The sequence below is a fragment of the Taudactylus pleione genome, unplaced genomic scaffold (genome assembly GCF_031769625.1).
Source record: "Taudactylus pleione unplaced genomic scaffold, aTauple2 ptg000711l, whole genome shotgun sequence".
NCBI classification, from domain to species: domain Eukaryota; kingdom Metazoa; phylum Chordata; class Amphibia; order Anura; family Myobatrachidae; genus Taudactylus; species Taudactylus pleione.
The window spans coordinates 12,274,058-12,299,621 of record NW_028285113.1 but is presented as its reverse complement, the minus strand read 5'-3'; the positions used below and the strand labels follow the sequence as shown (position 1 = coordinate 12,299,621).

Here is a 25,564-nt window from a genome sequence, read left to right as displayed (position 1 = left end):
CCTTATTGCCTGTATCCCCCCATTTTTTTTTCGTTCTACCCCTTTTTTCCTTTTCTTTTTTTCTGTACCCTTTTTTTTTTCATCTGTAAAAAACAAAAAATTTTTTATAAAAATTCATGTTAAAAAAAAAGAAAGCTATGACGGAAAGCATCTACAGTATCTTTGAAGGTCTATTTTGATTTTGAAGTCCTCTATAATGGAAATTAATTTTGTGTAAGTCTGGACTGCTCCCAAATATCCCTTGTTCCAAAATAACTAAAAAAAATAACATTAGTAGAGATAGCGCTGGAAGCTATTTTTCACAGTCTACAAAGTGGATCTCCGTAGGGATTTGCAGCAGACTCTTGTTAGGAGATAATTGAGAGAAACATTTCAATAGCAAATCTGGGTCACAGAGTTTATCCAATATTGATAAAGAACTGCAACATTTTACGTGTCATTTGCTGTAAAGGTCAAGTTATAAATATATACTAAAAGACCGTTCATATACCCAGAGCCGTAACTACCGGTTGGCCAGGATAGAACTTGTCAAAGGCGCGAGTCAAGGGGGTGATTTCAGGGAAAACTCACAAATTATTATTAATAGTATTATCCTTTATTTAAGAGAGCCACAAGTGTTCCACAGCGCCATACAAAGTACATAAATAGATAACAATGCAGGACAAGAACATTGTTTATACACATTCCTGCATTAGCGATTATAACACTCAAAATAAGCAGCTGGGAGTCAGCAATCAAGTGTTAGGTGCCCTTGTGGGGAATAAGGAGTTAAAGAAAGCACTGTATAAGTAAGGAGAAGCACATGAGGAAAGAGGGTCCTGCTCGTGAGAGCTTACATTTTAAAGGGGAAGGGCAGACATACAGGCGTGACACAGATTGGTTAGACAGGGAGGAAAGAGCATGTAGTAGCGGATTAGCATGAGAGCTGAAAAGCCTTGATGAAGTAGTGGGTCTTGAGAGCCCATTTGAAGATTTGTAGAGAGGTGGATAGTCTGATAGGTAGAGGGAGAGAGTTCCAGAGGTAGGCAGCAGCATGGGCAAAATCCTGGAGGTTGGAGTGGAAGGAAGTAATCAGTTGGCATGAGAGGCGGCATGCATTTGTTGAGTGAAGTGGGTGGGCAGGAGTTTTAAGGGAGATGAGGTCAGAGATGCAAATGGGAGAGGATTGGGTGAGGGCTTTGTAAGTGAGTGTAAGAACCTTGAATTGGGTTCTGAAGGGGAAGGAGAGTCAGTGTAGCTCTTGAACTAGAGGAGAGGCAGATGTAGAACATTAGGAGATAAGCTGAGCAGCAGCATTGAGGACAGATTGGAGTGGAGAGGTGGGAGTCTGGGAGGCCAGATAGGAGGAGGTTACAGTAGTCCAATCTGGAGATGATGAGTGAGTGGATAAGAGTTTTAGTAGCTTCCATGGTGAGAAAGGGTCTGATCCTAGAAATATTTTGGCAGGACTGCGAGAGGTGCTGAATGTGTGGTTTAAAGGAGAGGGAGGAGTCCAGGATGACTCCAAGACAGTGCACTTTGGGGCTAGAGGAAATCGTTGTGCCATCAATTGATAATGAAATTGTGGGAAGTGAGGTTATGCGGGAGGGTAGGAAGATGATCAGTTCAGTCTTACACATGTTAAGTTTAAGAAATCGCTGGGACATCCATTAAGAGATAGCAGAGAGACAGCTGGAGATATGAGTGAGGAGAGAGGGAGAGAGGTCAGGGGAGGAAAGGTATCATCAGCATAGAGATGATATTGGAGGTCAAAAGAGTGTATGAGTTCACCTAAAGAGGACAAATATAAGAAGAATAGGAGAGGTCCAAGAACAGAACCTTGGGGAACACCAACTGTTAGTGGAAGTGGGGGGGGGAGATGAGTCATGAGAGGAGACAGAGAAATAATGGTCAGATAGGTAGGAAGACAGCCAGGAGAGGGCAGTGTCACATAGACCAAAGGAGTGAAGGATTTGCAGGAGGAGTGGGTGGTCCACAATGTCAAAAGCAGCAGAGAGTTCAAGTAGAATGAGCAGAGTAGTGGTCCTTGCATTTGGCAGTGAGAAGGTCATTGCTGACTTTCATGAGGGCAGTTTCAGTGGAGTGGAGAGAATGGAAGCCAGACTGAAATGAGTCAAGGAGGGAGTGGGAGGAAAGAAAGGTGGTTACAAATAATACGCTCAAGGAGATTGGAAGCAAAAGGGAGGAGAGAGATGGGTCGGTAGTAGGAGAGTGTGTTAGGATCAAGGGTAGGTTTTTAAGAATGGGGCATGTTTGAATGCAGAAGGCACAGTGCCAGATGAAAGGGAGAGATTAGGGAGGTGGGCAAGATGGGAACAGGCATAAAGAGAGAGGTAGCGGAGGAGAATGGAAGGAATAGGTTCAAGGGGGGAGGTGGAAGGGGAGAAGGACTGGATGAGGGCCATGACTTCCTCTCCAGATACAGGGGAGAAGGATAGCTGGATAGGGAGGGATGGTCTGGGAAAGGAGGGGGTGGAGTGCTGAGTGTCTGGTGGGATATGATGCCCTGACGTATGGAGTAAATGTATGGAGTAAATTTTAGATACAAGGAGGTGGCAAAGTCAAGGGCAGAGATTGAGGAGGGAAGGTGAAGAGGGGGTGGGCATAGGAGGGAGTTGAAAGTGGCAGAGAGACACTAGGGATTTGAGGACTGGGAGGAGATGAGGTTCTTGAAATATGATTGTTTGGAAAGGGACAGTGCAGCACTGTAGTATGAGAGCATAAATTGGAAATGGAGGGAGAAGCCTTAGAGCATGATTTCCTCCACTGTCGCTCAGCAATTTGTGAACACTTTTGTAGGTATCTGGAGCATTTGGAATGCCAGGGTTGAGATGGGATCTGTGAGGGTGAGTAGTGATTGCCGGAGCCAAGTCTTGCCTCTTGGTCTGAGCCCCTGGCTCTTGTCTCTGTCATGGAGCCTCCATTATGTTTTGGTCCAACAGTGCAGAACACGTGACGTCATGATGTTGCAGTGCAGCTGATTAGAAATACATACTCTCCAAGATTAGTCGCTGTATAAATTGGCTGCAAGCATATAGGCATTTCTGCAGCACTGACTAGGCTTTCATCAAATCTATCTTCTTCCCTAAAAAAATTGAATTGTCGCACACACTATCTCACCACGGTACCAGAGAAATACATCTCTAGTACCCAGCAGTCAGGACAAAGTTACTGACTGGCAGGACTGTCTGGCTTTTCCCTCAAATTGTTAAATCAGGAAGGTAACTCTTGAACTCATGAACATGTCTAGGAAAAAACACATATGAATGAAAAGCATACTTATCTGTATTGAAGTGGATGTATCTTCCAGCTCAAAAAAGAGGAGCATGTGGGTTAAACAGCATACAGTGCATCATATGTACAGATATACTATGCTCCATCCATGGGCGTATCTATAATGGGTGCAGGGTGTGCGGGGCAGGGGGCCCCGCACCACACATCATGCACCCATAGTATTAAATACCTCTCCGGAGTCTCACGTCGGCCCGGAGGTCCATCGCTTTAAAAACATCTAGAAAATGGCCGCGGCGACCATTATCCCGTCGTTTGCGCATGCACTATAGACTCTGGGCACACTCTATTGCCCAGAGTCTATAACTCTGACGCTGGCCGCACACAGCTCAGTGTGCTGCCAGCTGCCGAACGGAGAGGAGGGGGCCTGTGATGAAGACTGCACATGGGGCCCCCTCCTCACTAGAAACGCCCCTGGCTCCATCACAGAGTAAAAATGTCTTGACAGCATTAGTACTAAATGCTAAAGTTATATTACTCTATTTGTAAGCAATATAATCATGTAACAAAGCAGTGGCATCATTAAGGGGGTACGGGCCACTCCCGGGTGTCGCATTTTCCATGTAGAACAGAGGGCTCGATTCAGACCCGGTCACTAGATGGGTACGCTCATTCCCAGCGTATGCAAATTCGGCTAAGTGACGGCAAGGCAGGCGATCGCACGGTATAAGCACGCTCACTATGTCTTGGCGTGCGATCGCTTTGTGTATGCAGACACCCACCAGCCTGTCTTAAGATGCCCACTTGTGCACGTCATCTCCAGGAAGTGTATGTAACCATCGGTACATCGGATGCATTTGCAGCGCTTGAGGTTGACTATACCCTACTGCAAGCACTGCGAGCACTTCAGTGTGAAATACAACCAGGTGCCGTGTACTATGATGCTGCCTGTTAATTATGCACACCTCTGAATCGGCGTTAAGACGCTCAGACACGCCTGTGTTCGCACCTGCACTCCCCCATTTCTAGTGGCCTGCCCCTGTCACCACCCACAAACGGCCTCTCCTGTCACTCACTCTGCTGGGCTGTCTATGCTCTGCGAGTGAACGTTTCCCGATATTTCGCAGTGGTTCGCGCATTGCGATGCATACGCATGCACACAATGCGAACCATCAGCAGCTACGAGCGATCGCTTCTCAGCATCCGGGTCTGAATCGGGCCCAGAATTCAATACAAAATACTCCACTTCAATTGTTTACAGCTAAAAAAATCAAATAGGGAACTCCTTATCTGCAGTAGTTCAAATGGAAATGTCAGCTGAATAATACGAATAGATGTCCACACAGCCGTAACTAGACTTTTTGGTGCCCTGTGCCAGAAAGAGCATTGGCGCCCCCCTCATTTTTCAAAGGGACATAATGCACCCAAAAAAGGGCCATGGCTTCATGGGAAGGGCCAGGGAAGAGATATGAGAGGGCAGGAGATGCTGGGGTTGAAATAAGAGGAAGCTACAAGCCAGAATGATAATAAACAGAAATTTGACATGCCCAAACAGCGCCCCCTGACCTGTGGTGCCCTGTGCGATGGCACCGGCCGCACTACCTTAGCTACGGCCCTGGATGTCCACAACTTTATATAATATAGCTGCGATACTAATGATTTAAGTTCAATCAGCTCGAAGCATGGATGTCAACACTATATGCGAGCCTGGTACTAAGGAGGAGGCTTGGCTACGACTCCTCATTCTATACCAATAGATGACTAGAATCAGCAATGATCTTATTGGCCTTCAGTAAACTCCTCCTAGTAAAAATGTCCTCAAACTGGGGAGAAGATTGACCAATGGTTCTCTCAGGCGCTTTAATCAGCCTGGCCATAGATTCAGGATCAGGACCCCTGCAGTTCCGGTATCATACTGTAATAACATAGGCTAAGAGACTCTCGTCTAGACATCGATAGAAATTCATGAGAATGTTCCTCGGTAAGCCGACAGCCTAGAAAGAAACTACAGATGAGATGTGTGAAAACTTAAAACCACTAACCATCTCCACTTTTGTGACATTCAAAAATACCGGCTATGCGGTAGTTTTCCTAGATCTTCCTAAGGCCCCCATTTATTAATGATCGCACTTGCAATTATTATTACCAGTTATTTATATAGCATACACATATATTCCGCAGCACTTTACAGAGAATATATGACCATTCACATCAGTCCCTGCCCCAGTGGAGCTTACACTCTATATTCCCTATACACGCATACACACTAGGGTTAATTTTTTTGCTAGGAGCCAATTAACCTACCTGTATATTTTTGGAGTGTGGGAGGAAACCGGAGCACCCGGAGGAAACCCACGCAAGCACAGGGAGAATATACAAACTCCACACAGTTAATGACGTGCTGGGAATTGAACCCATGACCTCAGTGCTGTGAGGCAGTAATGCTAACCACTACACCGTCTGTGCTGCGAGCTGGGCATGTCAGTACGATCATATCGTCCGGATGTATCATCCAGCACATGGGCTCCGAAAGTAGCCCATCCCTGCAGTGTGCCCGGAGAGCTGCCAGCCAGTGCCGGGGCTGCCGCACATGCGCAGTTATGCTGACTGCACATGTGCGGCGGCCATAGCTGGAGAGGGTTCCAGAGGAACCCTCCGCCGGCTAATTATGCGCAGTGTAGCCCATAGGCTACTGTGGCTAACGCCATCTTCAGATGGCATTAGCTGAGGGAGCCGATATCGGGAATGCATCGCATTACAAATAGTGGTAAATCTCGCAGCGTCGCATCCCCCCCAGAAAGCTATGGGAGATGCTGCTTCCAGCGGGAATGGAGGGATCGCAGCAGGTATCAGAGATACCTGCTGCGGTCCCTCCTTATTACATCCGGGGAAAAGTTCATATTTTAGGTAAACCCCTGAAAACGGTGTGTTTTCGAGACAGTGGCGTAAATTCATCCCAGACGCCCGGAGTCAAGTTATATAATGTATTGGGCGGCCGTGATGGTACACTCCAGGTACATATTTAAAGCCCTAAGTGGGGTGAATATATTGTGGGCAGGGCCGTAACTAGGGTAATGCGGCCGGTGCCATCGCACAGGGCACCACAGGTAAAGGGGCGCTGTTTGGGCCTGTCAAATTTCTGTTTATTATCATTCTTGCTTGTAGCTTCCTCTTATTTCATCCCCAGCATCTCCTGGCCTCCCCTATCTCTTCCCTGGCCCTTCCCCATGAAGATATGACCCTTTTTTGGGTGGATTATGTCCCTTTGAAAAATGAGGGGGTCGCCAATGCTCTGGCACAGGGCACCAAAAAGTCTAGTTACAGCTCTGATTGGGGGCAATGGAGGAGGTGCCCCTTCAGTGCTGGCACCCGGCAGCAAGCGCTTCCATCGTCTCCAATAGTTCTGTCCCTGCTTCGGGGATTATACCTCAAATATTCAATGACAAATGGGCCCCTAAGTCTATTACTACCTCCTTGGTTTTCTGGCCATTTAGAGACAGGTAATTATCTCTCCCCACTTAGCAGCGAGCTCAATACTACAATGTTATCTAATGTTTAATTAAACTATCTGAGGATAGACCCAGTGATAATTATTCAAAACACATAACATCCCTAATTCAGGTTCATCCAGGGGGCATATGATAGTAGATATCAGTATGATAGACTGAAATACAATATTATTAGTACCCCACAGTGCGCACTACGGCCTCCATATTCAACCCCAGCTAGCGCTTCACCAACAGCTAAACAAATGATAGACAACGACCTTAGGGCCTGATCCAAAGAGCGCACTGGAGCGGGTATTTGCCACTGCGCATGTGCCAAAGCCACACTTCACATGCACGGTGATGGATTAGCGACAGTGGTCGCACTGTGTATTTATTCGTAAGGTGAGTGACAGGTAGTCAGCATTTGGGGGACATAATGGGAGAGGGGGTGTTAGAAAAACGCAGGCGTGCTAGGATCGTTTGCAGAGCACGCCCGAGTGAGCCCCAGTGAGCCGCTCTGCCTGAGACAGCATAGGCATACTCAGAAGATCGATGTGCGAACAGTGTTTACGCTTTTGTATGTAAACAGGGGAAGTGAGACGCCAAAGGTGGGTGTCTCAGTGCACAAGACATCAGTTAAGTCATTAGAATATTTTCGCAAGTCCGCAGGTGTATGGTGTTTAATCAGGATATCACCCTCACACAAATTAAAAAATTGCACAATAATGTAACACAATTTTAAATATAGAATAAGCACAGAGTGTCCTAATACAAGTTTCAGTGACTCCACACTTAACCTGCACCTCCTCTTAGACGCTGTGGTGTCCCGGTCACCCCCAAATCCTAACACTTAAGGGGCCTATCCATTTATAGACTTGAAGGTCTGAACGACTAGCATTCAGACCTTCAAGTCGCCGGGTGCTGAGCGGCATTGAAAGACGTTCACTGAATGTCTTTTCAGTGCTGCCACTGCTGCGCGTCTGGCTTCCTACGAACCTGACGACTGTCATCAGGTTGACGGGCATGTTGGAGAGATAGTCGGGGTCGGCAAGGACCCAGCGTGCACGCGCATCACTGGTCCTTGTCGGCTGTCCACTAGCAGACTTTCTGCACGTTCCGACCAAAACCTCCTGGTCTGCATCGTGCAGAGAGTCGGCAAATTGATAGGCCCCTTTACAGTAACTAGCTGAATAGAAGGCTTATCAAGCAATCCACAAGCCAATTGCAGGTGCCATAGGGCAGCGATGTTGCTGCCTCCAGGTCCCTATGTCCTGTTTGCTGGCATCGCTTGCACACGCCTAGTTACAGTCCTTTGGAGGCGGCCTCAGTAGTGAGCTTCCAGCTCTGCTAGAGTCTTGCGATGGATGAGACCCTACCACAAGGGTTTTGTCGCAAGCCCGATGGTCGCGACCATCACCTGGCCGCTCGCAAAAGCTGTGGGTGGTCATCCACAGCTTAGCGAGCAGCCAGGAGGCCGGCTCACAAAAAAAAAAATGCCGCCCTGATTTAGAGCGAGCGCTCTGAATCAGGCCCACTGTCTCCCTGTGGGTAGCAGTGCTGTCTCTCAGCTTTGGCATGGTGGCACAGTGACTAGTATTGGTGGAAACCTGGTTCTGAAATCTAGCAAAATGCCATCTACATGGTGTCAGTATATACTATTTTTGTTTGAGCTGGTTTCCTCTGGGTATTCTGGTGTCTTCCCACAGCCCAATAACATGTAGGTTAATTCACTTACGACTAAATTATTCCTAATGTGTATGTGCACCTTTGTGTGGCTGTCTTGGGGAAATTAGGTAGCAGGCTCCCCTGGGGCAGGGGCTGATGTGAATGAATAAACCTTCTCTGATTGTGCAGTGCTGCATATCTTATAAACTCCCTATCGGCAGATGTGGGGTTGCACTACCCTCACGCTTAAATAAATAAAGAACAACCTATGAACTTAACTAAAATAACGACACGGACACAGGAGAAATGCCATTAAATAGGTCAACCATTTTATTAAAATTTAACAATGAAATTCAGTATGGTGGCAGCAAGAAAGAACGGCCAGCTGCTCAGTGACATTACGTCTTAAGCCCAAGATAATGTCCACGACATTTGAGTAACTGAGCCAATTGCCCGTTACCAATAAAAATTATCAGGTTCCAACTCTCCCACCAATAGACTATAATGGAGCCGGCCAGTCAGCCAGTGCCCCTGCCCCCAGTAGGGAAGCTCAGTCTAAATGAATATGTTGGTATGGAGAGCGCACCTCAAATACGGCCACGCAATACCCACTGGACTGCCATTCTTTCCCACAGCTTAGAGGTTGACAAACCCATCCGGCAAAGAAAAAATAGCCAATTATTGGGGTGGGCGGGAGGGGATCAATGAAAAAGAGGCTGATCCTATTTAGTCTAAGCCACAAAATGTGTGCTAAGCCACCCTAAACCCGCCCCTAGCTAATCTTATAGGCTATTCCTTAAAATAAAACGGAACCCTATCTTCTCCTGTGTGATGGGGTGCAACCCCACCCTCCCTAGGAGTTTAAACTTGCTAGCGCTTATTCAAGCACTCGCTTGTCATATACAGAGTAAGAGTCTGATTGTGAGTATCGCATAATGGCGTATCTATAACGGGTGCAGGGTTTTGCGGTGCACACGGGCCCCTGGGTCCAGGGGGCCCATACCACACACCCATATATTGTTATACTTACCTCTCCACAGTCTGCAGAGCAGCTAAAATCACTGGTAAAGTGGCGGCGCCCATTTGCCCGGTGACTTGCACATTCACAGTAGTGATGTCCTTGGGAATAAGGCGGGGGGAGCCATTTCCTGGAGACCCGCACATACGAAGCCAGAATCTACTGCACTGCCAGAGAGGAGGGGGCCCGCACTGAGTCAGCACATGGGCCCTCTCCTCTCTTAAAATGCCCCTGGTCACACGCGATGCAGATGTTCACGAAGTTGAGTGATTTTCTGCTACTGTGCTTGCACGAAAAGCCGTATAAACTCCTACGGCGAATGCATTACACGGTGCCTGGGCACAGGGACGCAGTTGCGATTAAGTTGCACGGTATCAGAAGTGTATTGTAAATGTGCTGGGCATTCCTGGTTGGTGGCTATTCATGCGAACAGAGATGGGCCATCTTATGGGCGTGTTGTGGAACTGTCCTGGGCTTATCACCGTTCTCCTGCTAATCCCGAACAGTAAAACACTTGGCTTATCACATGTGGGGAGACATGTAAAGCATACTTACCGACATTTCACTCCCTCCTTCCGGGAAGGAGCTGTCGGGCATTCTTGGCAGGGGGCGGGTCGCGGCAAATAGGGGGAGTGGCCAGATGATGGCAAAAATTTGGGGACAGAGCATGGGGGCGTAACATCACGATCGCATCATTGTGGCTCCGCCCTTCTTCACAATGCCGTTATTAAATGCATTGTTTGGTAGGGGGCAGGGCCGTGATGACACGATTCAGCGCAAATTGCGTCACTGGCCCCTCCGCTGCCAGGATTTAATCTGAAAAGTGCAGGGGGCTGCAGGTGGGTCGCTGGAGCCCGGGAGGCTTGCCTGCCTTTCCGGGGGACCGGGAGCGGCACATGATTTTCGTGAGGCTCCCGGCCGAATCGGGAGAGTAGGCAAGTTTGATGTAAAGGTCACCTAGATATAGAAATCAAATCGATATGTGACACCATCTTCGCCAGCGACCATGGCTTACCATAGTATCCCACTCAGCTACCTACTGTAACCTTCGGAAAACCCTGTACGCCAGAAATAGCTGAGAGCTACCACAGCTTTGTAAGGCTGATCTAAAGTTGGAAAGTAAAGGACTTGCAAGAGTGTATGCTGCTGCTTATGTAAATGTTCCACCTTGTGCTCTAACACTTAAGTACAGTAACTTGATTTGACGTGGTGACTGGTCACGGTTGAGGCCGAGTAATTAGATCTCCATGGAATTGTCTCATGGACGTCAGGCTGTGTTGCGCAGCTGCTGTATATTAGGAGAAGCACTGTCCACACCTAGTCTGCATAAAGATTCTCCCGACTTAGTGGTGAGTGATGGACTGATCATCCCATTGTCATTCTTCTAACCAAGTGGCCTGGAAGGCTATTGACTAAACTGCACTAAAACTATAGTAACATATCAGGCCTTCATTACCTAATTTGTGGAAAAGAGATACAATCTAATTGCTGATTGCTCTGGTTTTAGAGCAGATATAGGGCTGGATGTATCAAGCCTTGGGGGCATATTCATCAAACGATAAATGGCACTTGTTCTTAGATCCCTGCTCCTTCCTATGGGAAGGAGGTCCGGGGATGCGAAGAGGGATCTGAGGTAATCCCTCCGGCACCTACTCACTACCTCCCCGGCGGCTTGGCGCGTGCGTGACCTCGGGTCGCGCATGCGTAGACGCCCCAACGGGGGAGAGGTAAGTAACGCAGCTAAATCTGTAGCTGTGCTACTAACCCTGGGGGCAGCTGCTTTTCGGAGCAGCTGTACCCGCACCGAAGCAATAATGAATTGCTTCAGTTTAAAGTCTCCCCCCCCGCTGCTGTGAGTTGGATACTTATCCCTTGCAGCGTGATGAATACTTAATCATCATGGGTCTTCCAACCGCTGATGATGAATAGGCCCCATGAAGAGAGATACAGTTGAGTAGTTGTCCAAAGCAACCAATCAGCTTTTTTTCACTGTCATTTCAAAGACTGTGCTAGATAAATGACAGTTAGATGCTGATTGGCTGCTATGGACCACTTCTGATACATCTCCCCATCATTCATGTAAGTGGACTTGTATGAAACCCAGTTTAATTTGCTGACACTTCTAGAGTACCCTTGAATGTTATTCCTTTATTATAATAGCTATCTGTAATTCCTCCCATGAACATTGATGCTGTCTATTATACAAGGGTTGGCATTAAAGTTTTGAGCAACAATCTCTTACAAATGCAATTGAAGAGATGGTTGAAAATCAATTATTGCTCTGTGCTTTATCCCAGCGATGAAGGACTATGAGGTCACACTGAGATCTGGTACTATGAGGTCACACTGAGATCTGGCATTATGAGGTCACACTGAGATCTGGCATTATGAGGTCACACTAAGATCTGGCACTATGAGGTCACACTGAGATCTGGTACTATGAGGTCACACTGAGATCTGGTACTATGAGGTCACACTGAGATCTGGCACTATGAGGTCACACTGAGATCTGGCATTATGAGGTCACACTGACATCTGGCACTATGAGGTCACACCGAGATCTGGCACTATGAGGTCACACTGAGATCTGGCATTATGAGGTCACACTGAGATCTGGCACTATGAGGTCACACTGAGATCTGACACTATGAGGTCACACTGAGATATGGCATTATGAGGTCACACTGAAAAAAAGGGGCCAGAGCTTTATGTTCTGGCTCAATTCTGCCACACAGCCCAAGAGTGCTCTGCAACATTAGCAATGAGCAGGGAGCCCCTTTGCTCAGATCAGTTTGCATACTGTACACAACAATTAAATGGCATAATTTAGATCAATATCAGTGGATTTAGCCTAAAAATAAGCACAATTTCTAATAACGATCCACTTTTGGATCTTTATCAGCCATGTTGCTAAAGACAGAAGGAGGTCACTTTCAGCCTGTGCGAGCGGTCAGCTTCCAACTGTACTAACAAGCAGTAACTAGTGTGCCATAATTATGTGGGCGCTCAGCCCAAGCACAGGATGGCCAGATCTTCTCCAATTTAGACAGTTATCCTGTTGCTCAACACTTAGACCAAGCAACACGAGGCTGTACGTGGTCGGTAGTTCGGGTTGCTGTAGCAGACGAATGCTGCGATTAAATACAGTATCTGGTGATTCACTCTGTTTTTATTATTATGAGGATATTGCACTTTGAGCCTGATTCAGTAAGGATCGCTATTGCGATAGCAATTACGCATACAGTCTCACTGCGAAAATATGCTAATGATTGCAGTCGCAATGCTATACACAGCCTAACATAAGGACACTGGACCTCATTCAGAGTCGGTCGCGAGCACCAATGCGCTCGTAACCGACTCGATGGTTTGGCCTGCGTACGCACTGCGCGTGCGCAAGCCCCGCAGCGACAGAGAAAGTCTGTCGCTCCAGAGCTCCTTACCAAAGGGGCGGCTGTCGATGTTGATCGACAGCTGCCCCCGTTTGGTAGGCGGGCCGGGGGGGTGGTTTCCAAAACGGAGGCATTCCTTTACGAACGCCTACCGTTTTGTGGGTGGCCGCACTGACATCATCAGTGATGTCAGTGGGAAGCTTCCTGCTCCATCAGAGCAGAAAGCTCCCTGGGGCTTACGAGTGCCCAGACCCTACCCTAAGGTCTGGTCGTAAGCCCCGATGGTCACGATGGTAATCACCATTGCGACCATCAACCTGGTCGGTCGTTAAGCTGTGGGTGGTAACCCACAGCTTAATGATCGACAAGGAGGCGGCCGTTCAGGACACAGAATCAGGGTCGGCCGCTTGCATCTAACGACCGCCTCTGTATGAGATCCACTTTACCTTACACACATCTGTACTTAGCAAGTCTGTGAAACCATCGGTAACATCGAATAACATCGGAGCCTCACGCACACTTACACAAAGTCTGACCTTACTCAGAAATTGCTAACCTCAGCGCATGCAGTGAAAGCCCAAGCTGCGTATGGCATCACAGTGGCTAATTTATGCACGCCCCTGTAACGGCGTTCAAACGCACTGGCATGCCTGCGTTTTGACGATCACCCCCCCATCACCACCTCCAAACGCTCACTGCCTATCAATCACTCCGTGATGGCTCTCCGTGGGCTGCTTGATCGCAGTGGTGCCTTTGCGCCCGCGTACTTCGATGCATATGCATGCACAGTTTTAGCAATTGCGTTCCTTAATTAATCAAGTCTGTACTAAGGGGGTCATTCAGACCCACTCGCAAGCGGCAGTACGCTCGCAAGTGGGTCGATGGTCCCCACTGCGCATGCGCACGACGGAGGGAGCTCCGTCGTGCGCATGCGCGAGACCCGGACAGCGACAGCCAAGCTGTCGCTCCGGGTCTCGCACCAAAGGGGGCGTGCTGTCGATGGTGACTGACAGCACACCCCTTTGGTGGGCGTGCCGGCCAGACGGAGGCGTTCCCATGGGAACGCCTCCGTCTGAAGCCGGCCCCACTGACATCACTAGTGATTTCAGTGGGAGCGATTTTGGCTCTGATAGAGCCAAAATCACTTCAGGACTTGTGGCTGGGAAACCCTACCGCAGGGTTTCCGTCGCAAGTCCGATGGTCGCGATGGTCAAGACCATCGCGACCATCTTTTTGGACGCTCGTATATGCTGTGGGTGGTGACCCACAGCTATACGAGCGTCCAGGAGGACGCTCCATTTTAATGGAGGAGGGCCCTGATTCAGAGCGAGCGCTCTGGTCAGAGCGAGCGGCTCTGAATCAGGGCCTAAATCTTCACAATGTACTGCCTATGGCACAGTGACTTGCATTTGGATCTGCAATTTTGTTGCCATTGCCTTCTGTATGCAGGAGAAATAATTGTCCATCATACAGGGCTGGTGATATTCACTTTGAGCCTGATTCACTATCGCAACTGTGTTTGCAATTGCGACTACGTAAGCCGTTCAACTGCGATAGTATGCTAATCCATTGCGAACGCTATCCTGTTGCAGCACTACACAGATACGCCCACTTTACTTAGCACACATATGTACTGTTTCGCAAGACTGCAAAACCATTGGCACAATCGAGTACCATCGCAGCATCACGCACACTAGCACAAGCTCTGACCTTACTCAGAAATTGTTAGCTTCCACACACGCTATGAGGCCTCAGACTGCGTAGGCCATTGCAGTGGCTAATTTATGCACACCCCTGCAACGGTGTGCGAACGCACTGGGATGCGTTTTCGCAGACCACAACCCATTACCTCCCACAGATGCCACTTCCTGTCAATCACTCTGCAATGGATCTGCATAGTCACTGCGATCGCAGTACTGATCGCAACGGCCAGTACGCTCATGCGCACTGCGATGCATACGCTTGCGCAGAACGCAACAATCGTCCGATTGCGTGCGGAATCGCAGTTGCGTACGATAGTGAATCTAGGCCAATGATCCCTTATCCCATTCAATATACTATTGATGGTGAGGTGTATGTGTGTTTTCTCTCCCATCCCCCTTTAGTTTTGCCCTCACGCCCCCCACCCCCATTACCTTCCCTCCCAATTTTCTCACTTCAGAGGAGTAGTACATAAACTTAACTTAGGCACGGCACTGGTTATACTCCTCCCAAATACAGAGCCTTGGCTTCCACATTAAGCTTCCCCAACACAATGATGCCGCAACTCTGGAAGAGGAAGCTGCGGCACTGCATTTTTTTTAAATCACCGTGGGTTCCTGGTAGTTGTGTAAACGACGTACCTAAAGCTGGGTACACATTAGACGGCCTGTGTGCCCGGCCGATGGGCAGATGCGACAGAGCGACATATTGCACGGTCCGTACACACCGCCTAATCTATTGAACGACTACGCAATATGTCGTTCCTCCGTCACATCCAAATGGATGGGGTCATCAGCAGTGGAGGCTCCAGGGGTGAGGCTGCAGCGCAATTCAAAATTCAAATAGGGGGGCCACACCAACTGCCAGTGAGTCTTGGCCGGCGATGTTTGGCAGCGTTTGGAAGGGCAGTGAGTGTGGCTCCCCTATTTGAATTTTGGACAGTGCTGCAGCCCCACCTCTGGAGCCGCCACTGGTCATCAGTCAGATCTTCAGATTGGCCTGCTTCTATGGCAGATCTGAAGATGTGGCGGACAACCACGTAGCCGTACGCATTTGATGAATTGTCGTTTCAATCCATCAGAAATCGTTCAAAATATCATCGAGTGTGCACCCATCTTTAGCGTCAATAAGGCCAACAAAGGCGATACGTAAGGGGCCTTATCATAGCGCAGGTCCAGTGCGGTGTCACTAATAGCATATTTGCCTGTTCTCCTGGAAAGTTTGAGAGACTTTCAAATGCCAGAAAGGCTGCCAATGTGACTGTTCAGAGTGTGTTCATGCAGGGAATCCTCCTGGGGAATTGACAAAGATTTACTAAGCCTTGGATGGAGATAAAGTGGGCGGAGATAAAGTATCAGCCACCCAGCTCCTAACTGCCATTTTTCAGACACAGCCTGTAACATGGCAGATAGGAGCTGATTGGCTGGTACTTTATCTCCGTTCACTTTATCTCCATCCAAGGCTTAGTAAAATAGACCCCATGGTGCCATTAGTGTCACCACACCGGGCCCTGGGTATCCGGGACTGCTGGCTGGTTAACACATCTGCATTAGAGCTGGCCACTCACTATAGCTTGGATTAGCCAGCACAAATTTTGGTCCTGCAGAAGTCTGCAGCACTTTAGTGTTAGGAACAGGGGCAGAACTATGGGAGACAATGGAGGCGCCTGTCGTCGGGCTCCAGCTCTGAAGGGGCACCTCCTCCATTGTCCACAATATATTCACCCCACTTAGGGCTATAACTATGTACCTGGAGTGTACCGTCACGGCCGCCCAATACATGGCACCCCTTCCCGGCACCTGAGAAACCACCATACACTAGTAGAGAGCTCCATGTCAGACCAGCAGCTGCTGCCTTCGTCTATTCTATAGCCTGTCTGCATGCGAATTGCTACATTACAGTGTCAGCGGCTGTGGCGTGGGGGGGGTCCATCTGGGATGAATTTACGCCACTGGTTAAGAGACTGACAATTGCTTTAATTCCTCTGGATTGAAACGGATTTTGCTTATATTTTGACAATACACAGTAACCTGCGGCTATTTCACTGCACATTCAATGGCAGTGCGATAACAATGTGGATTTTTTTTTTATTTTATGTTTCCTAAGTTATTAATTCAGTCTTTACATGGCTCTGTGACCTCCGCTAGATCATAAGAAGATGTGAATCCATTTTTATATAGATCAGTTAGCAGCTAAGGAGCTGTCATTTTTCTTTTTAATTTGTTTCTTTGAGAGGTCAGTTTAGTACAGATCTTTTTCCGTGTCTCTAATTTAATTCCCATGTTATTATCTTTTTATTAATCATTGGAATGGCTGCCCTGGTTCTTTCTTTGCTTATATTAGATTCCCGGGAGTGTAGGCCCATATCCAGTTTCTCTCTCATGTGAAATAGGCTGGACTGGAACAAGATGATGAAAATAATGTCATCGCGCCCCGCACTACCCTGGATACAGTGTACAGCTGTTGGAAGAGAGCAATCTGCGCTGTCTCCTCTGTAGGCGCTGGGTCCCCATACTGCCGGAGTTGTGTCACAGCTTTTGACAGTGACGGTCGATGAGGTCAATGGCTGGGGAATCACACATGGATTTGATTGCTGGGAGCTTATCTTTCCCCTCACTACACTAAGGGGTATATTCAATAGGCTGCGAGAATCCGTGATGGAGCAGCCAGATCGACATGGCAGGGGGGTGTCGCCGGCACAAGGAGGCGGGGCCGGACAGCTTACTGTCATTTGTGGGCGGGTCAGAGAGCAGGGTCACGAGATCGTGTCATTTTGTCCCCGCCCCCGCTACACAATGGCGATATTACAGGCATTGTGAAGCAGGGGGCGGTGCTGAAATGACGCGATTCATCATGAGGGGTTGAGGCTTTCCTGCCTTTGTGGGGGGCTGGGAGAGGCACCCGATATTCAAGCAGCTCCCGGCTGAATCGGGAGGGTCGGCAAGTATGCTATTACGTACTCAAATGAAGCAGCAGCAGCGGCATTAGTGTATAACTCTGAATTAGGCACATTGTGTAAAACTACTGTATTTGCCATTATGAGTAATGGAATTATTCTGCCTACAGTACATATATGTTTCACTTCTTAATTTGTGTTATACTTACAGAACAAGCTGATTTGCCCGTGAACCCAGGCACCTGTGACCATCACAAGAGCCAACGTCGGTCATTTCCTCTTGCCAGTAAAGCACACACCAAGCGACTCCAGAATGGAGCGTTCAACTCAGGAGCTGTTTCTCAACTTTATGATTGTCCTGATCACCGTCCTCCTCATGTGGGTACTTGTGAAGTCGTACCAAAGCTAACACTTATCCGAATAGTCATGGAAGAAATAAAGTACAATTGCCTCTCTGGAAATATGTGAGAAACACCTGGGACTTTGTGTATAACTGTACAGCGTCAATGTGTGCCCTGTGTTCTGCCACCAAGCTCCTAGTGCTCACCACCACCACCAAATTAGGTCAATGTCACAGTACGCAATCACCTTCCCACTGGCTTGAAGCCAGAATGTACTGTACCTAGGCTCCCCAATTCGGAACTGTGATTGATTGATGAGCACATATGAGGGAGAATTCAACACAGAGGAAATGTTTAGTCTACTGGAGGAAGATGATAGAATAAAAGTAAAATTAGGTCTTTATGTTTTGATTAAAAAGAGAAATGGAAAATTTTAAACCTGTGTTTTCCATCCCAATAAATGTCCCCACAAAATGTTAGTACAATAATTCTAGTCATTTTTTTTTTTTTAAGTAACACTAATACAATCTACAGTGAAGTAACCTGTGGCACTCCACCTGTTGTGGAACTAAAGATTGCCTGTGTGGGTGGTTTTGGGTGCTAGGAATATCTCCTACTTTGCACTGTCCTTGGATCAGCTGTAGCTCAACCTCTTTCACCTTAGGATCCTGTGGGTAAAGGTCAGCAAACTGGTGTTCTTGCACATGCAGTTTTAATACTAGTGAATTAGTGCCATACAGATGCAACAGGTGTACCGGTTACCTCTGTGTTACGATCACCAGTAAGTCCCCCATTTTTCCCTGGTGATCAGGTGGTATATGGCAGCCTGTGGTGGATTTAGGCTATCACTGGATAGAGAGAGAGAGAGATAGTATCTGTGTGGATAAGGTCGCTGAGATGAGACCTGGATGACAAGTTTTGAGTGCCGAGGTGTGCCCTTGATGGAATAGGCGTGCCTTGAGGGTCGAGACGAGGCCTTGAGGGCCGAGGTGCGGCCTAGATGGGATGGATGCGGCCATGATGGTATAGGACAGGCCATGAGACAGTAGGCAGATGCTGCTGATGTGGCGGGGCCATAAATTGAGGCCACGCTGGGATAACAAGCAGCAAACAGACAAGGCAGGACAGATAGTCGTACCACAGGAGAACCGGCAGACGGAATCAACAGGACCGACAGGGACCAGAGTTCACACAGGCAGAGTAATCTATAACCGGCGATGTGGCGCCAGTCCAGGCAGAGTAATAAAGGATACTCCACTAATGAGAGGCAAGTACGCCAATTGCTAGAAGACTGACAGCTGGGATGCTGCATGTCATCCAGCAGTACCTGCAGCCGCCCAGCATCTTGGTCTCTCAGCAACCACAGGTGCCATCCCAGTCCGGCGTCCACATTGCCTGGTAACTGGGAAGACAGTTGAAGCAGGAGAAAATAACAGGCCACGACGGGGGCAAGTAACACTCTGATGAAAACTATGGGTACCGAGTTAACTTATTTGGATAAAATAAATGAGGTAGGTATATTGTATTTCAGTGACGTGCAGTGAGGTACATGGCTGGGAGGCACTGGCTAGTATCAGAGCCAGATTTACAGATACATATATGAACCCGAGGGTCCATGTGGGCATTATACAAAGGTGCAGCAGTATATAGTGCTGGATATTTGGTGAGTTTTGATCAGGGATGTGCAGAAAAGGTAGACAGGGGAGGCAGTGCCTCACCCGCCATACACTTTTTACTCCACAGTTCTGACCATTAAAAATGATTAGAATAACACAAAGATGATATTTATAATATTTTCTTTACATTTTTCTGGAGTATACCTAAGTATGACAGGAAAGGCTCTGCCAGGCTTGCCTACCCTCCCAATTTGGCCGGGAGCCTCCCGATTTTCGGGTGCCGCTCCCGGCCCCCCGGAAAGGCAGGCAAGCATCCCGGAAGCCTCCGACCCTCCCGTCCTCCCCCCTGAAAAGATTAGAAACCCCAACAGTGGGGGAGCCGGTGACGCGATTCGCGCTGAATCGCGTCATCGTGGCCCCGCCCCCTGCTTCACACTGCCGAAAATAACGGCATTGTGAAGAGGGGCGGAGCCACGATGACGCGATCGTGCGGCTCCGCCCCCGGCTCCACCCCCAATGCACCACCAACTGACTGGCCAGCCCCCAGCTCCGCCCCCAATGACTGTCCCCGCCCCCCACTGTTAGCCGACAATCAGCTCCCTCCCGGAAGGCTGGAGCTGATTGTCGGCAAGTATGGGCTCTGCTAACCTGCCTCACCTGACCACACATCACTGTCACTACTTTTCAACATTTTATATTTCTGCATAAATCATTTGTTGCACTTAGTTTTAGAGTTAGAATCGCCCCATGTCTCAAAGCACTTTGGGCCTCATTCAGAGGCGGTCGGAGGATGCAAGCGGTCGCTCAGAAACTGGGCGGCCACTTGCATCCTGACCGCCCGCCTCCGTTGCGGTCGTTAGAGCTGTGGGTGTTAACCCACAGCCTAACGACCGCTCGGGTGATGGTCGCGATGGTCAGAGACCATCGCGACCATCGGGGCTTACGACGAGACCCTAGGGTAGGGTCTCACTTGTTGTAAGCCCTGGAGAGCTTCTGGCTCTGTCAGAGCGGGAAGCTTTCCACTGACATCACTAGTGATGTCAGTGGGGCCTCCCCCAAACGGTAGGTGTTCCCATGGGAACGCCTCCGTTTGGGCTGCCACCCCCCCGGCCCGCCTTCCAAACGGGGCAAGCTGTCAATCAACATCGACAGCTCGCCCCCTTTGGAAAGAGCCGCTACGACCAGCGCTGTCGGTCGTAGCGGGTCTCACGCATGCGCACGAGGGAGCCGGCTCCCTCGTGCGCATGCGCACTGGCAAAACATCGAGGCGGCCGTGCGGTCGTAGACCGTACGGCAGCCTCTGAATAAGGTCCTTTGTCTCATCACAACAAACAAGGGCTTAGTTTGTTGCCGTGGTGCCTTGGAGCATGTGTGAGCTACTGCATCCCCCTCCCCCACCCCCATCCCCCAGTGTGCCAGGTGTCCAGCATGCATACCTCCCAACTGTCCCGCATTCAGTAGGACAGTCCCGGTTTTCAGTGTCCCGTGGTGGGGGGGAAGCACACATTGCTGCTCTGCATAGCAGAGCAGTGGGTATGCAGAGCGAGAATAGTTGCTGTGCGCAAGCATCTATTCACAGTACGGGGGAAAGCCCGGGGCAGCGCAGTATCTCGAAGATGCCGGGCACACCCATACCTCCCAACTGTCCCACATTCAGTGGGACAGTCCTGTTTTTTTGGGACTGTCCCGCTGTTACACCCGCAGGCCACAGTGTCCCACGGTTGGGGGGGGAAGTTGGGGGAAGCATACACTGCTGCTCTGCATAGCAGAGCAGTGTGTACGCAGAGCGAGAATAGATGCTGTGCTCTTGCGCACAGCATCTATTCACAGTACGGGGGGAAGCCCGGGGGCAGCCCAGCATATCGGAGATGCTGGGCACGCCCCTTTCTGATTTGCTCCCCTTTCGGGTACGCTTAAGCCCCGACTCTCCGTGGCCACATGTTGGGAGGTATGAGCATGTAGGGGCAAATTAAAGGGACATAAAAATAAGCATTAGTGCCTTTTCTTGGGCTGTGGCTTCAGAGCAGTCAGACATGATCTCACCAGACTCACTGCTCAGGCTCCTCCCAGTCAAGGCTCAGCAGCAGCACCCGGTCCAGGCTTTCCCCTCAGCAGCATGGACACAAAGCCACCATGTTCTCTCCTCCGTGCGAACCAGGCAGGCTGACGTCAGGGCCAGGGTGGTAGGTGGGACCCACCTCAGAGGTGGAAAAGAGGAGAAGCTGGGGGTGATGATGGGAGGGGCCCGCCTCATACTCCCTCTTTGTTATTGCCTGTGGTTCCAGCCCCTCCTCCCTTCTACTCAGTCCCAGAGCCGGAATAAGACCCCGCAGGGTCCTACGCGAAACACCACCTCGTGGCTCCATATTAATACATATTATATACATTTCTCACACAGCTCTCCCCCTCATGCCCTGATTCAGAGCCGCTGGTAAGCGGCCGCTCGTTCTCTCTGAGTGATGTTCGCACAACTGCGCATGCGTATGGGTCGTAATGCGCAAACCAGTCATTGCGGTCGGAAATCGTGCGCTCGCAAAACAGCAAGGGGCTGCTAATTTGATTGACAGAATGTACCGTTTGTGGGTGGTAACAGGGGAAAGTGCTTGAAAACGGGGGAGTGGAGATCCGAACGCAGGCGTGCCAAACGGTCAAAAGGGCGTTTAATGGGAGTGCATAATTAGTAAAGGAGCGTCATCGACCACGTCACTTGGTTGTCTTTTAGCCTGAACTGCTCGCAGTGATAGCGGTAAGAAAAACCTACCACAAGCACTACGAGAAGTTCAGATGCCTTTCGATGTACCCGATTAATCTAATAAATACCGGAGATGACGTGTGATGCGAACTGCAAAGGGGCGTCTTTACAAAATAGCGAACGCATTTTTCGTTCGCTCGCTCAGACATAGAGGCGTCAACAAACCGCAAAGAGCGAGCGCTCAATTTAAATAGCCAGCCCCTTTTTTGGAATGACCGTCCGCAAATAGCGTCCGACTTCGAATCAGGCCCTCAGTCCCCCCCCACACAGCACTCCCCCATCGCTCAGATCCCCTCACTCAGCTTACACACACACGCTTCCACCATTAACTCAGCCACTCCCTTACACACACACCTTTCCCCATTCACTGAGATCCCCACACAGCTCACTCCCCTCACTCAGACACATGCAGATCTCACCCTCCTCACACAGACCAACCTCCACACTCATACACACAGCTCTTCACCTTTATATAGCTTCTCTCCCTTCACATACGCAGATATCCCACCTTACCCACACCTCCCAACTGTCCCGCATTCAGCGGTACAGTCACGATTTTTTGGGACTGTCCCGCTGTCCGCAGTGTCCCGCGGTGGGGGGGAAGTTGGGGGAAGCATACACAGCTGCTCTGCATAGCAGAGCAGCGTGTATGCAGAGAGAGAATAGACGCTGTGTGCATGTGCACAGCATCTATTCACAGTATGGGAGTGATGCAAACAGGGGCGTGCCGCTAAGCCACGCCCCCTTTACGGGAGCGTGTGGATATCCTGAATGGCACTTACCGAATGTTGGGCGGTATGCCTTAGCTTTTTCTTCCCCCCCTTGACTGTTGGTACAACCACTGTGAAGAGGAAGAAGTGCTCAGATGGGCAGGGGAGGCTGCAGGGGATCCTACTTCACACCCAGGTACAGACTCATGCATTCCCACCCTCACCCTGCTTTCCCACCCCTATCCACAGCAACGCCCACCCACATCCGCAGCAACCCCACCTCAGACAAACTGCCCCCCCCATCCCAAGGGGAGGTGCCCTGCCTATTTTGACAGTCCCGGGACCCACAATCTCTGATGGCAGCCCTGAGTGTACACATGAACCGATTAGGGATGTGCGCCGGACCATTTTTGCTGGATTTGGATTTGGTTCTAATTCGTCGTCCGGCTTTGGATTTGGATTTGCCAAACTGTGGTGACTGGCTTTGGATTTGGATTTGGATTTTTTTACAAAAAGTAACAAAAAAAGCTAACATCACATAAATTGGGCTTTTTTTCTTCCTAGAGTATTATTAACCTCAATAACCTTAATTTCCAGTCATTTACAGTCAATTTAGACCACCTCACAGTGTAAATTATAGTTTTCACCATTATTGGCCAAAGGTTGGAGTGAGCTGACTAGTTACTAAGCGACAAAGCAGCGTCACAGACACCACAGTTTAAAGCACATCAATGACACATTGCCACACAGCAGTGGCAGAAGTTAAAAGTAGTGCACCTACCCAGTGGGGTACGGCCAGCAGAATCACAGTACTTGTTTACAAAGTGGGCTACCGCCCTAGGAGTCACAGTGCACAATCTTATTCACATTACACCGCACATAGGGCCTGATTCAGAGTCGGACGCTCTGACAGAGCGCTCGCTCTGAATCAGGGCCGTCGCGACCATCGGGTTTGCTACGAGACCCTGCGGTAGGGTCTCGCTGCCGCAAGCCCAGAATTGCTTTTGGCTCTATCAGAGCCAAAAGCACTCCCACTGACATCACTAGTGATGTCAGTGGGGCCGGACCTAGACGGTAGGCGTTCCCATGGGAACGCCTCCGTGTGAGCAGCCACGCCCCCAGCACGCCCACCAAAGGGGGCGTGCTGTCAATCACCATCGACAGCACGCCCCCTTTGGTGCGAGACCCTTAACGACGGCTTGGCCGTCGTTATTCGGGTCTCGCGCATGCGCACGACGGAGCCGCCTCCATCGTGCGCATGCTCACTTGGGCACCATTGACCCGCTTGCGAGCGCTCAGCGCTCGTGAGCGGGTCAGAATCAGGCCCATAGTGTCCCTGATTCACATTACACCATAAAGTAGTGTCTCTTGTTAATGTTACGACACACAGTAGTGCCCCTTTTACACAATGCCAACAGTAGTGACCCTTATACACAAAGCCCACAGTAGTAATTCCCCTTATACAATGCCCACAGTAGTAGTGCCACTTATACAATGCCCCCAGCAGTGGTGTCCCTTACACAATGCCACCAGTAGTGGTGCCCCTATGCAGTCCCCTTAGTAGTAGTAGGGCCCCCTATGCAGTGCCCCCAGTAGTAGTATGCCCCCCAGTAGTATGCCGGGGTAGCAGGCCCCCATTAGCATGCCCCCCAGTAGTATGCCCCCCAGTAGTAGTGCCCCCATTAGCATGCCCCCAGTAGCAGTGCCACCATTAGCATGCCCCCAGTAGCAGTGCCTCCATTAGCATGCCCCCCAGTAGAATGCCCCCCAGTAGCAGTGCCCCCATAAGCATGCGCCCCGTAGTATGCCCAATAGTATGCCCCCATTAGCATGCCCCCCAGTAGCAGTGCCCCCATTAGCATGCACCCCAGTAGTATGCCCCCCAGTAGCAGTGCCCCCATTAGCATGCACCCAGTAGTAGTGCCCCCATTAGCATGCTCCCCAGTAGCAGTGCCCCCATTAGCAAGCCCCCCAGTAGTATGCCCCCCAGTAGCAGTGCCCCCATTAGCATGCGCCCAGTAGTATGCCCCTCAGTAGTAGTGCCCCCATTAGCATGCCACCAGTAGCAGTGCCCCCATTAGCATGCCCCCAGTAGCAGTGCCTCCATTAGCACCCCCTTAAAAACACACACACATAAGAAAAAAAAAAAAAAAAACTTACCTGAATCCCGGCTCCTGCCTCTGTCTGTCCCGCTCTGCTGCTCTATTACGTGATGACGGAGCCGGAAGACGGAGCTCATGAGTGAGCTCCAACCGACTCCCTCCGTGCAGCAGCCAATGAGAGTCTGCCTGACTCTCATTGGCTGCTATTACAAACACACAGCTGCCGCTGGCGGCTGTGTGTTTGTTCTGTGTAGAGCAGACCGCTATCACAGTGGTCGGCCCTACACTAGAGAATCCGACAGCAGAAGGCCACTGTTCGGCCCCGAACGGGGATCCGAGTCAGGCGGGGAACACCCTAACAGGGTTCGGGTGGACTCAGATCCCCTATGTTTGGAGCGGTTTGGATTCTACAGAATCCGAACCGCTCATCTCTAGAACCGATGCACTGAACGATATATTGGCTTTATGAACGATATATCGATCAGGGTGTAACCAGCATTAGCAACCTTCCAACACCATATCCTATCAGATAACTGCTCTAGGAAAGGATACCCCAATGCTTTTGTCACTCTACTGTCTCTCATTATCACCGAACAGTATTTCTCTTTTATGTTTCTTTAGGAATGAATAAGCTATTAGCATTACAATTTGTCTT

The 25,564-nt window shown here is 49.6% G+C and overlaps 1 protein-coding gene across 3 annotated transcripts in view; it reads left to right on the top strand.

The window, feature by feature from the left end:
- SLN (sarcolipin) overlaps window positions 1-18,203 on the top strand; it is a 30,601-nt gene extending 12,398 nt beyond the window's left edge. For all 3 annotated transcript variants that reach the window (XM_088456698.1, XM_088456699.1, XM_088456700.1), the window contains exon 2: window positions 17,600-18,203. In XM_088456698.1, coding sequence (XP_088312824.1) covers window positions 17,702-17,797 — 96 coding nt within the window. In that variant the 5' untranslated portion in view covers window positions 17,600-17,701 and the 3' untranslated portion in view covers window positions 17,798-18,203. The remainder of the gene's footprint in view (window positions 1-17,599) is intronic.
- Window positions 18,204-25,564: the final 7,361 nt, after the last annotated feature.